This window comes from Callorhinchus milii, unplaced genomic scaffold (assembly GCF_018977255.1).
Source record: "Callorhinchus milii isolate IMCB2004 unplaced genomic scaffold, IMCB_Cmil_1.0 Scaffold3, whole genome shotgun sequence".
In the NCBI taxonomy this organism is placed as follows: domain Eukaryota; kingdom Metazoa; phylum Chordata; class Chondrichthyes; order Chimaeriformes; family Callorhinchidae; genus Callorhinchus; species Callorhinchus milii.
This window is the reverse complement of record NW_024704744.1, coordinates 81067609-81082893: the sequence shown is the minus strand read 5'-3', so window position 1 is coordinate 81082893 and position 15285 is coordinate 81067609. Positions and strand designations below refer to the sequence as shown.

The 15285-nt window shown below is 42.7% G+C and overlaps 1 protein-coding gene across 8 annotated transcripts in view; it reads left to right on the top strand.

Annotated features, from left to right (window-relative positions):
• Positions 1–4905, top strand: part of b3gnt2b (UDP-GlcNAc:betaGal beta-1,3-N-acetylglucosaminyltransferase 2b) — a 33647-nt gene extending 28742 nt beyond the window's left edge. For all 8 annotated transcript variants that reach the window (XM_042333026.1, XM_007892358.2, XM_007892359.2 and 5 more), the window contains 2 exons: positions 1372–1475; positions 2308–4905. In XM_042333026.1, the coding sequence (XP_042188960.1) occupies positions 2317–3504 (1188 nt within the window). In that variant the 5' untranslated portion in view covers positions 1372–1475; positions 2308–2316 and the 3' untranslated portion in view covers positions 3505–4905. The remainder of the gene's footprint in view (positions 1–1371; positions 1476–2307) is intronic.
• Positions 4906–15285: the final 10380 nt, after the last annotated feature.

Below are 15285 nucleotides of genomic sequence, written 5' to 3'. Positions count from 1 at the left end.
CAATTCCACGTTCTTCTGTAAACAGGAAAGAGTGCAAGTTATCATCAATTAACTTTGCGGCCAGTGCAGTGGCTAATCATGTGTCGGTTGGCTCAGTTGGTAGCAGTTGCCTAGGAGTCAGAACGTTGTGGGTTCAAGGCCCGTGTTGAGGACATTGAGCCCATGATCCAGGCTGATACTCGTGTGCAGATTGGGTGGGGGCACTTCATTATCGAGTGCCATTCTTCTGATCGTATATTAAAAGGAGGTCCTGTCTTCCTGTTCAGGTCTATTTTAAAGATGCCACTGTTTGAAAAGAGAATTGAGTTTGCCCCGATGTCCTGGCCAACAATCTTGCAGTTAATTGGTCATTCACTTTATGGCTTTGTGAGACACTTGATAGTCACTACACTTTACAGAAAAACTCTGTAGCATTTTGAGATTTCGATGTGATAAGTTGCAGTAATAAATGCAAGGGTTGTTTTGCCAACCTATGGCACAGAGAGATCTGTACATAATTAAATATAATATGGCAATTTACATTCTGTAGCAGTTTGTCAGAGATTTGCAGGGCTGCATGATTGTATCCATTCTTGATGAGGTTTGTAGGCATAACTAAACTGGAGCATTTTATGTTCAAATGCATTTATCACATTGTCAAATTTTCAAAGCAACCACAAAGGAATTTACTGTAACAAAACTGTATTTTCCAGCAAAATGTAGTCGCATTGATCATTACTCTGCTCAAGTTATCTGTCTTTGGGACCGAGAGTTGATGGTAAACCACTGAACAAGCATGTCGTTTCAATAATACTTTTTAAAAAAAATCTGCAGGATGAGTGTTACCGTAAAATGTGTGTGCACCAGAAACTTCTCGCCCATGATCTACAAAAACAAATCATGCAACTCACTTGAAAGTTTGCTAGAATAGTAAAAATAATGTGAAATGTGAAATACTGTTTGATACTGAACCGCTATATTTGTAGGTAGATTTGTGTATGACTTTCAATGGACTACTTTCCCTCTCCTGTTCACCTATGGTTATTTTAATGACAAATTGTAATCCTGCAGTCAGTGCTGTAAAAGACACCTTTGTTTTTGGTTTATCTATAAATTACACTAAATGTTGATATGAAGGAATAGGGTCAGATTAATTTGCTTGGTGTCCATTTGACTCTTGTGTGTAAGGCAATGTCATGTTAATTTATAAACCCTATAAATGAAAGACGATGTTTTATTTAAAACCCTGTAAAATGTATAATGCTCACATTTAGTATTCTGCTAAATCTTCTACCAGATATTAGTACACTTCTAGAAGTTAAGTAATGAATACAGTGTGGTTCTCATTTTAAACTGAGAAACTGTGCTAATTCTTGATTTTTTGTGATGCAGGACTTTGTTGGAATACAGACCTGCAAGAAATGCACACGATATAATGTACAGAGTTTGGAAGGAAATCACATTCCCGTGTATTGACTGCAAAGACAACTGCTACTGTAAGTATCCTGGCACTTGTCAATGTAGTGGGGGGAGAATCTGAAAAAATATGGAAGTTCACTGCAGAGTAGTGATGGGGAAATGAGAGGACCAAAAATCCTTTGTTTCTTGAGTTCACTCTGCTTCTGAAATGTGAAAAACTCTAATCCTGAATGTTAGCAAAAGCAGTAGTTTTGCTGCGCGTGTTTTACTTTCTAACACTTGGGGGACCTTTTTTTNCTCAGTTGAAAAATTGCCCGAAACTGAGCCGTGATCACATCACCACTTATGGTTTGTCATTGCATCAACAACAACAACAAAACTTGTATTTATATAGCACCCTTCACACAGGGTAGCGTCCCACATCATTGGCTTTTTGCCGTCATAGTTCCTTGCTTCTTCCATGAAAACTCCAATGAGAGATTAGAGACCAAAAGACCTGCCACAAAACATCAATTATTTCCAGGCCTTGCAATTGGGAATTCACCTTTTTTTATATTATATAAAAAAAGAAACATTTGCAGGACTTGTAGCGTAAGAGCAGGGAGTGTGACAAGTTGGGGGTTCTTTTACAGGCTCCTTCTGTTCTGTAAAATTATATGAGAGTTGGTCCTTTAATTGTATTATCCTTTCAATTTTGCAAACCATAATGACTGAAGTGAAAATCATATTTTCAGTTTCGGTGATCATTTGAAGCTGGGTTGAGGTTCAAAGATATGTTGATTATATTTTTTGGTCTGGATGCATATCAGATTTACAGCAATCCTCGCTCATTTGAAGGTAATGTTAGCTTTACTGGTATTCTGGTCATGTTTATTTGGTAAATTTGTTCATAATTGTTTCTCCTTGTAGGTACGAGAAATGAGTGTGGGACGCAAAAGAACAAAACTGGTTGGGATTTTGATGATGGTAAACATATTCATTTATATCGTTGTCGAAATCTCCAGGAGTGGCCACCAGAATAAAAACTCTGGTAAAAAGGTGATCTTACCTAAAGGCCCATTTTGGAAGACTGAGGTTTCTGTCAAGGCTTATTGGAATCGTGAACAGCACAAGCTGGATGATCTGTACAACCCTGTTATAGCTGCTCTGCGCAATGCATCTATGACGGAGAGTTTGAACGCTTCAACCATGCACACCTGTGAACCTAACTATCAATTGAAGAACGAGATTCGTGATTTTGATACTTTGCCTGACCGTTTCAAAGACTTTCTATCGTACTTGAGATGTAGAAATTACCCACTGATGATAGACCAACCAACCAAATGTCAGAATAAACCTACACTGCTGCTAGCAATAAAATCACTGGAATCGCACTTTGATAGAAGGCAAGCCATACGTCAATCATGGGGAAAAGAAACTACCATAGGCAATCAGACTATTGTCAGGGTCTTTTTACTGGGAAAGGCTTCTGCATCGGATGACTTCCCCAACCTTTCAAACATGTTGCAGTTTGAGAGCAGCCAGCACAAAGATATTCTTCTCTGGGACTATAGGGACACGTTCTTTAACCTAACCCTGAAAGAGATATTTTTTCTCAAGTGGGTAAGTAAATCTTGCCCTGACGTTCATTATATTTTTAAAGGAGATGATGATGTTTTTGTAAACACGGTGTATATGGTGGATTACTTAGAGACACTAGATAAGGAGAAAGCCAAAGATTTATTTGTTGGTGATGTGATTACAAATGCCGGACCTCATCGAGAGAAGAAACTGAAGTATTATGTTCCCGAGAATGTATTTGAAGGAATGTATCCTCCATATGCAGGTGGTGGTGGGTTTCTGTACTCTGGATACTTGGCAAAGAGACTTTATAATGCAACCCATCAAGTAACACTATATCCAATTGATGATGTGTATACTGGAATGTGCCTTAGAAAACTTGGTTTGGCTCCGGAAAAGCATAAGGGTTTCAGGACTTTTGACATAATGCAAAAAGATAGGCAAAATATCTGTGCTTATAGAAACTTAATACTAGTCCACAGCAGGAATCCTCAAGAAATGATCAGAATCTGGAATAAGCTGCAAGCTCCTGGGTTGAAGTGTTAATGCAAAACAGTATGCGAAAAAAGTGAATGATTGATGAATTTGAGGCATTTCATTGGATATGGGAAGTCCAGTATACAGTATTTTGCACACTTAAAGGATACTATGATGATGATGAAGAAAACTGACCTGATCTGCATAGGATGAATGTGCAAATCTACCATATTGTGATCAGTAATGTGCTTGAAATCAGAAATGATGAAATCAGAATGATGAATTAGTCCAAAGGAATCTTGGTTTTTCCAAGAAACTGTTTCAAAGAGATGGTGTCTGTGTTTGTTCTGTTGGCCTGCTGTAACCTTACACTTTTTTTTGTTACCGAAAATACGAAGTGGCTGAATTGACTTAATCGTGTGCACCCTGAATTTCTTTTTGATGTGCTATCATAAGAGATGGGCAGTATTTTTCTTTTGTCGGGGACAGGCAGATATACAGGTTTGGAATGGTCATTCATCATGTGGTGAGATCCTGATTGCAGTCGTGGCACAGTGTGCGGATGGCCAGACACCAGTCCACAAGAAGAGGATAGAGATTAAGCTGCAAGACCTATAATGCTCAATAGTTTTATTGGGATTGTATCCCCTCGGGATTTGTTTTCTATTGGAAGCTGGGATAGCTAAAGCAGCCTTTCAATGGCGAGCAAAGCTCTTAATAGGAAGTAGCATTGAATCCCAGCTCAATCAGTGGCCTATAGCTGGGCCCATTGAAAGGAGCCATATGTCTGCTGAGGATACCAGTGGAAGGAGGAGATCAACAAATGATGCCAGGCTATATATTGGGAGTATGCTGTGTGTGTATTCTTCTTTTCCCCTTCTCCCCCCACAATCAAAGATTTTTTTTTAAAAAAAAAATTCCAACATTTATGTCCAAGGTTGTTACAAACTGATTTTAAACAGTGCCTGACCATTACAAAAGTGGGAAATGTGTTAATTCAGTATGTAATAGAGTAGGCTAAGAAATCATTGAATAATTGGATTGTGTGACTGTTGTCTCTTTAAAACATTTTTTTTAAAAATGTGCACAGGTAATTTTACTGTACCTCATCAATGGCAGTGTTTCATGTCTTCAAAGAAGAATGTAAATCGATTTTGTTCAATAAATCTGATTACTGAATGGAAAGTTGATGCCCTTTACGTTTTAGTGGTGGAGTAAATAAATTCAAAGGTTGTCTCATTCTGGATTGCTACCAGATTATTTGCAATCTATTGAAGGTTGCTGGATAGTCTCTAAAATGTGTAAGCATGTATGCTTCCTGTGTTTTTATGTGAAAAAGTGCCTGCTGTTTTATTTATTCAGATCAAAAAAAAATTGTTTTTAAAATGCAAACTACATACAATCAATATGTACTGTTCTGTCTGTACAAAGTGTGACTTGTCCTAAATAAACTTGGTTAATATAATCCTTCACACGGCTGCGAATGCAACTATAATGGTATTCTCCGGTGCATCGCTTGAGTGATGTGCAGATCGTGCTCAATTGGCAATTTGTTCTACATGTATAAATTAAACCAGGTTAAGTCTCTGGCTGTTTGAAGTAAATGCAGTACTCTGATATAAAGTACTGTAATTTCAAAACCATTCATGTGAAAAGTAATTATTTACACTCAAAAGGAAAAAAAGGATTTGTTTTGAAATAGATGGAATTGGCTAGTGCTTATTTTCCTGATCGGCGTTGCTGACTTCATGCTATTTTTGTCAATCACCCTGCACTTCCCAAACTTCGTGTCCAGCTGTGGAAACTGGAAATCCAAGTCGTATGGAGATGGGAGAAGACGACAACTCCAAAGAGAAGTTAGTATCTGGTAAACATCACAAATGCTGTGGAAGTAGAGTTCAATCACAAAGATATTCATAGTTTTATTGGGATTGTTTCCCCTTGGGTTTGTTTTCACCCACAAAATATACAGTCACTTTACAGTATTTTCTGTGAAGCGTTAGATATTCTCAGCGATATGATAAGGCGCTATATCAAATGCAAGAATTATTATTAACACAATAATAATAGCTAGATAAAGAAAGATATCGATCTATGGGAAACTGAAAAAGGAAGTTTAGTTAATTTAATTTTAATTCAAGGATTGCCAAATTGTCTCAGTACTGTTATATTTTATTGCCTGTTTTATTTATTTGTTGTTGGATATTTGCACCCACTCCTTCCAAAACTGATGGTCACTTCATGTCAATGAAAGAAACTAATTGTTTTGGAACTGCAGAGATTTAATTAGAGGCTTATTGCCCCATTTCAAAATGTTCTGGGTGGGAACTGCAGTGCACAACAGGATTATGGATGAGGCTCCAGCTCGTTTCAAAAATTGAAGGAATTTGCTTAACTACCCAGATTTCCTTCAGTCCTGTTATAAATTATAAATGTTGATGGTGTTACTGTAAATCTCTGGCTATTATCCTTTCAGTTATCCTTACCACAAATGCAGCCGAAACTCTCGTGCATGCATTTGTCACCTCCCGCCTGGATTACTCAAACGCATTCCTCGCCGGTCTTCCCAGCGCCACTATTCAAAAGATCCAGTTCATTCAGAACTCTGCCGCCCGCAGGCTTACCCGGACCAAACTCCATATACACATCTCACCAGTTCTGGACAGGTTGCACTGGCTCCCCATCAACGAATGGATCGACTTCAAGATCCTCACACTCGTGTTCAAAACCCTTCACTCTCTGACACCTCCCTACCTCTCCGACCTCCTCACTCCCCAATCCACGACCTGGTGCCTCCGCTCGACAGGCACCGGCCGCCTGCTCGTCCCTCGCACCCTCAGCCCCACTATCGGAGGTCGGGCTTTCAGCCACTACTCCTTGAAACTCTGGAACACTCTCCCTCAATCCCTCCGCCTTGCTCCCTCTCTCCCCTTTTTCAAGTCCCGTCTAAAAATCTTCCTCTTCAACCGTGCTTACGGCCACCTCCCACCTCCTCCCCACTCCCCCCCAGCTCGGACTCAGGCTCTGATACTCTTAAGTGATCTCAGCCGCTACCCTGCATGAAGGGCGCGATATAAGTGCAAGTTGTTATTCCTTCACTTAGATAGATAGTCACTCAATCCACCACTGTTCGTGGGACCCTGCTGTGAGCAATTGGCTGCTGCGTTTCGCTCACAAAATACACAAGTCAGCCCACTTTACAATATATTTTGTGAAGTGCTTTGAGACGTCTCAAACGTGATGAGGCACTTTATCAAATGCAAGGATTATTATACTAATTATTCACTTTTACTCTTTCAGTTGTGGGAACCATTGCTTATTCAGAATGGGAACTTGGACTTGTCTTCTTTTTGTAAGATTTAGGAATCCCATCTAAGCAATTTGTTGTAATGACAACAACTAAGAATTAACTACTTATTCCTTATGTATGTTTGGGTTCTACCCTAGCACAGAATATGCTGTCTGATCATTCTGTCATTTTGCTCCTTATGAAGTTGTTGTGCTGTTTTAAGATTTTTTGTGTTTGGGTCTGATACAAGATTCCGTCAAGATGAGGTAGTTTGTTTCTGCATGTAATGAGGGATGATGAAATGCAAGTTTGCTGTGTTCCAGATTTAGCAAATGATGTATGTGGAAAAACTTGTTGTGAAGATGAAATGCTGGCACAAATGGAGTATGAAATGTGCGTAAGTATGAAATTGCATTTTTTTGATTGCTGCATTAGTTGCTTTCCATGTCGCATTTCTCAGTAGGCGTTTTCTTTTTCTGTATTGGTTAAGTTTTAAAATTCCACAATTGTTTGTGTAACATCCCAAGGTTATAGAAGCTTACCAGTTCCCGGTCACATTAACCTCAGTGTTAAAAGTATAACAGCCTCCTCCCTTATGCATCTGAACACTAAAGTGAAATGTGAGTTGCCCATCTTATCACATAACCACTGCAGAGTGGTTTATATAATAGTAATAAAATAATCCTTGCATTTGATATAGTGCCATCTTCAAGACGTCTCAAAGCGCTTCACGGAATACACTGTAAAGTAAATTGACTGTATTAAGGGTGAAACGGGTTTATTTGTGTTTCAGGAGCATGACTAGGCTCTGGTACCATTATCACACATTTTAACTATATCCAAGGTGACTACAATTGATATTAATTTTTCAGTAAAGCATAGTCTCTGCGTTGAGGAAAAATATTTGGGCTTGAAGTGTTGCAATGTGACAATCACATGATGACGTTGATGCCTGGATTAAACCTCTCTAAAGGGGTCACTGGTATGTGTCCAATTATAGCATAAGCAGGAACAAATACCGACTGTAGCTCAGAGGTCAGAAATTGAAATCCATTTAACCAGTCATAAATGACTTGCTATAAATACCTTCGCAATTAGGCTATCTAGATGGTTTCCGAGTGAGGAGTGCCAAGAGTTGTAGCGGCCTCATAAATGGGAGGTGTTTGCAAATCACAGTTGCCTAGGAGAACACTTGGGAGGTTTTCCATTGAAAGCAAAAGCATTACTAGGTGGCCTGAGAAAATCCTAACAGGTGTTACCACTTTTATTACCAATAAAAACTGGTTCAAAGCCCAAAATATTGCAGATGCTGGAAATCTAAAACAAAAACAGAAGTCGCTGGGAACACTCAGCAGGTCAGGCAGCATCTATGGAGAAAGGAAAGTGAGTCAACGTTTCGGGTCCAAGACCCTTCGTCAGAACACAAAGAACTAATTCAACTCAGTCATCATAACTTGGATTCAACCTGCAGTGCTCGTCCTGCTATCCGAAAGTCACACACTGCCGAAAATAATAAACTGGGCGCTAGTGTTCCACACCCAGCTTCAAGCCAGTGAGCTGGGTTTCTTACACATTCCTGCAGTGCTATATTGTAAAGGTCTGGTATCATCTATCAATTTTCAATCTCATCTTTTTATACAACAACAGATTATGTTTGTATAGCACCTTTCACGTCAGAAGGACATCCCAAGGAAGTGGTTGGAATCAGGAGGGATGGAGGGCGGGTAGAGGTAGGAGGGTGACTGAAAGCACGGTGAAAGAGGAGGATCTTGAGATGGGTATTGAAGGAGGCAAGGAAGAGGGCGAGGCAGAGGGACTGAGATGCAGTTCAAGAGGGTGGGGGCAGAGAGGCTGAAGGCCAGCCCGCCAATAGTGGGGCAGGCAAGGTGAGGGACGTGAAGTAGGCTGGAGCGAGGGAACGGGCAGGTTGGTCAAGGGTTAGGAGGTCACATAGATAAGGGGGAGTAAGACCGTGGAGGGCTTTGAAGGTGAGGACCAGGATCTTGAACAGTATCCTCTGAGTGATGGGAAGCCAGTAGAGTCGGGCGAGGATGTGGGTGATAGATTCAAACAAATTGTCCCGAAATTATGACCCACCCCCTTTCCCTTGATGACTCTCTCACCTGAGCAGGAAACTTGTGCCACCCACTTCCTGCCTTTGTAAAGTTGCAAAAGTGTCACGCTTTGCTTTGAGATTGTGTTCATGGAGGTAGAGTGGCTGAGTAACTGTGCCCTGATGTAATTAAAGAAAAGAACATACCGGCATTCAGAACATTCAACTATTAGAGCGGCTGTGGGATGGAGATCCAGAGGGTGGGGGCAGAGAAGCTGAAGGCCTGCCCGCCAATGGTGGGGCAGGCAAGGCGGAGGACGTGAAGTAGGCTAGAGCCCGCTGAGGGGAGGGAACGGGCAGGTTGGTCAGGGCCACAAATCCGTGTCCTCAGATGGCTGTACTGTACATTTCCCTGAGCCTTGGGTTCATTGGCCTTTTTCCTTTTGCAGCTGTGGGTTATGTCTCTGCTATTTTCATCTTGGCTGAGGAGGAGACTGGCTCAAAGGCAATGTGAAAAAAAATCTTGGCACACACGTATAACCTTAAGTCCCATATTAAAACCAGCAAGGCCCTCTAAGTTACACTTCGTTTATTTGAAAATTGCCGGTCTCAAGATTGAGTTCACACTCTGTGTTTGTGGATTCTTTCTATCAATTAACAAACCAAAATCACATTTAAAACTGTTGTGATTGAAACAGAAGTGATTTAAAAGATTATATGAAGGCTTTGATTTATAAAAATATTGTTTTAAATGCAATACATTTCAGGACTCCTACAGTCTGCACACGTGAAATTATCTGGATATCTGATCAAATACAGTAGTTCCAGTTATGTCCTGATCAACCTTGTCTCTGTCTGCTGGCTTGACATTGCTGTTCAATAATTGTGCATTTTCCATTTAATCAGAAGGGTCCTTCTTTCCTTGTGAAAACATTGAGATGAGCTTTCCTGCTCACTATATAATAATAATCCTTGCATTTGCTATAGCGCTTTATCACAACTTCAAGACGTCTCAAAAGTGCTTCACAGAATATACTGTTAAGTGAACTGACTGTATATTTTGTGGCCCAAACGCGGCAGCCCCCAATTGTGTACAATAGTGTCCCACAAACAGTTGTGAATTGAGTGATTAAATTATATTTTAAAAAATTATTTAGAAGTGATTGTTATGGCTAAATGTCGCATTCAGCACAGGAGCGCAGATGATTCACCAACTCATCGAGCCCAAGCAAGTTGCCAAGAGACCGTTAGTTGTGAGATACTAAACTCTGGAAGGCTGATGTTTTTGTTTTCTTTCCCACCCCTTTCCCAGCTCTGGTATGCTCAGGCTAATTGCGGTGTCCTCGCTCAGTGCTGGCTGAGATCAAGTGCTCCAGCACAGATCAAACGGTATTAAACATGTTCCCAGGCTTTTCTGAATGTTATACATTCTTGTGTTTTGCTTTCCATTGCTGACCTCTCTCCTTCCACATTTTAGCATTGGAACATAAGTACGATTAAAACTTTCCCTTGCTACCACTAATTATGGCCACAGTCGCTGCTAAATGTGGCTTTTGTTTGACATCGACTGAATTGTTTTATTTATGTTATGCAATTTCAACACATTATGTAATGCCATTGTAAATAAACACCTACGTAAACTATGAGCAAGATGATTGTAATTATGTTCCAAGGTCACAAGTCAATCTCAAACCATTTAGTCATCCAACCGCAGAGTAATTCAAGCCATGGACTGGGCAGTCAGTTGATATATAAATTTACTCAGCTTTGAAAGTATTAAGCAGAGTTTATCATTTAAGCCTCAGTCAGGTGTATGAATGCAGTGACGTGTAAGGCGCTGTACAAATGTAATTTGTTGCTACACCTCACCCATCCTCACCTCAAATGCCAACTGTGAGACGATGCTGGACTTCCTTGAATCCAAAGTCAAGGGAATCCGCTCAGCTGCCTCTCCCACTGTATCTGCCTCCTCCTCCCGCCCCTACCCTTCCCTCCCTCCACACCTTTGAACCTGTCTTCCCCCCCTCCTCTCTCATCACCACCATAACCCACATGAAACCTACCACCTGCTCCCTCAACCCCATCCCTATCTCTCTCCTTACCTCCCAGCTCCACCTCCTTGCCCCTCTACTCATTAACATCGTAAACCTCTCCATGTCCTCTGATACTGTTCCAACCCCATTAAAAAACTGTCATCACTCCTATCCTATGAGAGGTTTCTCCTCTAACCCCCGGACCGTCTCGTGCGGCATTCCTCAGGGCTCTGTCCTTGGTCCCCTCCTCTTCGATATCTATATGCTCCCTCTTAGTGACATCATCCTCAGACATGGGGTCAACTTCCACATGTATGCGGATGACATCCAACTCTACCTCTCTGCCTCCACCCTTGACTCCAGGACCACTACTGTCCTAACCTCAGGCGCTGACTGCATCACCATCCATGGTTGCACACTCCACCTTGCTAAGCCAGTCCAGAACCTTAGGGTCTTGTTTGACCCTCAACTATCCTTTCTACCCCACAACTGCACCGTGACCCACTCTGCCTTCCCCCACCTCCGTAACGTCGCCCGGCTCCGACACTCTCACACCGCCAGTCGCCGAAACCCTCAATACACACTTTCATTACATCGAGGCTCAACTATGCAAACTCATTGCTTGTCGGCCTCCCCAACTCCTCCCTCCACAGGCTGCAGATCATCCAGAACTCTGCAGCCCGTATCCTCTCTCGCATTAGGCTCCGCGACGCCATCATCCCCATCCTTGCCCAACTCCACTGGCTTCTCATCACATAGAGGATACAGTTCAAGATCCTCACCTTCAAAGTCACCCATGGTCTTGCTCCCGCCTACCTCTCCGACCTCCTAACCCCCTACCATCCTGTTTGCTCACTCCGCTCAGCGGGCTCCAGCCTGCTTCACGTCCCCCACCTTACTCGCCCCACTATTGGTGGGCGGGCCTTCTGCCACTCTGCCCCCACCCTCTGGAACTCCATCCTGCAGTCCCTCCACCTCGCTCCCTCCCTTGCCACCTTCAAGACCCACATCAAGACCCTCCTTCGACCGTGCTTTCCATCTCCCTGCTTCGCCCCCGCCCTCCACCCCAACCCCCAGCTCGGGTCCATAACTCTGTCTGTCAGGGCCTTGGGACATCTTCCGGACATGAAAGGGGCTATACAAATGTAATTTTGTTGTTGTTGTATCACAGAAATATGCAAAGGGCAAGAGAGAGAGAGGAAAGGATACAGAACATGTGATTGCATCTAATTTCCTTCAAATTGAAGTGGACGATAACTAAAAAATACAGTTTTATTGATAAAGAAGGGAGTGTTAATTGACAGGAATCGTTAATCCCATCAGGTCCTGTGATGAAACTAAAGAGGAGGAAATAAGTGAAATTCAGCTCAATAATAGCTGGGAACTTTTGGCAACAAAAATAGAACAAATATTGTTTACTTCTATGAACCAATCCTTCTGTTACTGACCAAACCAGACTCTCCCACCATCTCCATTTCTGAATTTAGAGATGAATAATGTGGGACAACCTTTGAATCGTTTCTCAGCTTCGTTCCTTCCACTCTCTTCATGAACCCCTCCAATCGGGTTTCCGTGCCTCACATAGCACAGAAACAGCTTTGGTCAAAGTGACAAATGATTTTGTCTATCTGCGACCAGGGCTCCCTCTGCCTCCTCATCCTCCTTGACCTCTCTGCTGCCTTTGATGCTGTTGACCACTCTATCCTCATCCACCACCTTTCCTCTCACCTCAACCTTTATGGTTCTGTCCTTGAATGGTTCAGTTCCAACCTCTAATACCATCTCTGCTTCTCAATAAACAGTTTCTCCTCTAGCCCCCACACCATCTCACGCGGCGTTCCTCTGGGCTCTGTCCTTGGTCCCCTCCTCTTCAATATCTAGACGCTTCCTCTTGATGACATCATCCGCAGACATAGGATCAACTTCCACATGTACACGGATGATGCCCAACTCTATCTCTCTGCCTCCACCCCCGACTCCAGGACCACTGCTGTTCTGACAAAACGTCTGTCAGACATCAAGTCCTGGAAGAGAGCTATCTTTCTTCAGGTGAATGTCACCAAGATAGAGGCTCTCCAGATTGGCTCCCGTCAGTGCCTCTACACCTAAGGTGCTGACAGCATCACCATTCGAGGATGTATACTCCACCTTACTAAGCCAGTCCAGAAACTTGGCATCTTGGTTGACCCTCAACCATCCTTTCTACCCCACACCCATGCAATGACTCACTCTGCTTTCCCCCACCTCCGCAACATCACCCGGCTCCCCCACTGTCTCACATCGCAGGCCACCAAAACCCTCATACACGCTTTCATTACATCGAGGCTTGACAATTCAAACTCATTGCTTGTCGGCCTCCCCAACTCCTCCCTCCACAGGCTGCAGATCATCCAGAACTCTGCAGCCCGTGTCCTCTCCTGCACAAGGCTCCGTGACCCTATCACCCACATCCTTGCCCAACTCCACTGGCTTCTAATCACACAGAGGATACAGTTCAAGATCCTGGTCCTTTCTTCAAAGCCCTCCATGGCCTTGCTCTCCCCTACCTCTGTGACCTTCTAATACCCTACCAACCTGCCCGCTCCCTCTGCTCAGCGGTTTCCGGCCTGCTTCATGTCTCCCACCTCACCCGCCCCAACATTGGCGGGTGTGCCTTCAGCCACTCTGTCCCCATGCTCTGGAACTCAATTCCGCAGTCCCTCCGCCTCACCCCATGCCTTGCCTTCTTCAAGACCCGTCTCAAGTCCCTCCTCTTCGACCGTGCTTTTGATCACCCTCCTTCCCCACCAGCCCTCCACCCTCCCCGATCCTGACTCTCAGCTGGGGTCCGAAACACTGATTGCCCAGCGCCTTGGGATGTCCTCCCGATGTGAAAGGCACTGTATAAATGTAATTGTGTTGTTGTTGAACTTGATCCTCTGGGGGATAGGGAGCTAGTGAAACAGCTGATTGTGCTGATGGGTGGAAAGTTGAGTGATCTTAAGTTCAAAACAAATCAGAATAGACTTTAGCTCACAATTTCTGAACTGGGTATTGTGATCACTGGCTTCAAATTTTTTTAATTGAAATGATAAATGGAACAATTCAGTTTTAATTTTAAAAAAATATATTTTTTTATCAGCAGACAGACGTATGCATATACCTTTCACATCAGGAGTGACGGTAACTACAGTAAATCATGTGAGGTATACTGACTGTATGATTTGGTTTCTGTACGCACAGGATGGGTGTTCAATCAACGGCCGACATTGTTTCTGTTCGACTATTTCGTTAGGATTACATGAAAGAACCATCCAGAGGTCCTCTGATTTTTAAAGGACCGAGTCTGTACTTCTCTGGGATTTGCTTGGTTGATTTGTACAAGACAATTTTGTGCTGCAATGCTCTACCGATTTTAAAATAGTGTCTTGTGGTGGAATTGGTTGTAAATGAGTCTTATCCAATTCTACAATCAGTTGCTCCACACTGTAATATCTGTCTTATTAAAGATTTAGCGGCATCTGGGGAGTTCATTCACTTCCAGTAAAACACAGGGATACTGTTCGCCTGGATCACGTGACCCATTTGGGAAGGTAGAATGCAGACTGACAGGAACAAACAGATCACAGGGGAACATGATTTATTATTAATAATAATAATGATAATCTTTGCATTTGCTATGGTGCCATATATCATTTGAGATGTCTCAATGCGCTTCACAGGAAATACTGTAAAGTAGGTTTACTACATTTTGTGGGTGAAACGCGGCAACCAGTTCATGCACAGCAATGTCCCACAAACATCAATGGACTGAATGACCAATTTTATTCCGGGGATTTCTTGGACAGGACACCGGGAGAAACTCCCTTCTCTTTTCGAATAGGGCCATGGGATCTTTAACGTCCGCCTGTACAGGGAGACTGGACCCGGTTTAACATCTCATCCATAGGATGGCACCTCCGACAATGCAACACCCCCAGTACTGCATTGGAGTGTCAGCTTTGCCGTGGAGACTTGGAATCATAACCTCCTGAGTTGCTACAGTTTGAGCCAAGTTTAAAATCAACAGCACTTTACGCATTGCTTGGTGGTGTGCTGGGCCACATCGATCAGAAAACTCCCATGTTTGATCTGTTGTGTTAGCAGATAATTAGATGTGGATCCAGCTCATTAGGTCTCAAATGCCCATTCAGGTTGATGTTAAAGAGCCTATGATGCTTGTCAAAAAGAAAAGAGTTTCTCCTCGTGTCCTGGCCAACAAATTGGTCATTCACTTCATTGCTTTTGTGGGACATTGCTGGGTTTGCTAACCCTGATTTCCAACATTGGCTGTCGTGTTTGCCAACAATTACATAATCACTGGATTTTGCAGCAATTCCCTGTGAAGCGCATGAGGTATTTCAATGTTATAAGCACCATATCAAATGTAACGATCATTATCATTACTGTCTCAGCTGAAGCAACAAATTGGGATGCAATCGTTAATCTGGGGAGGA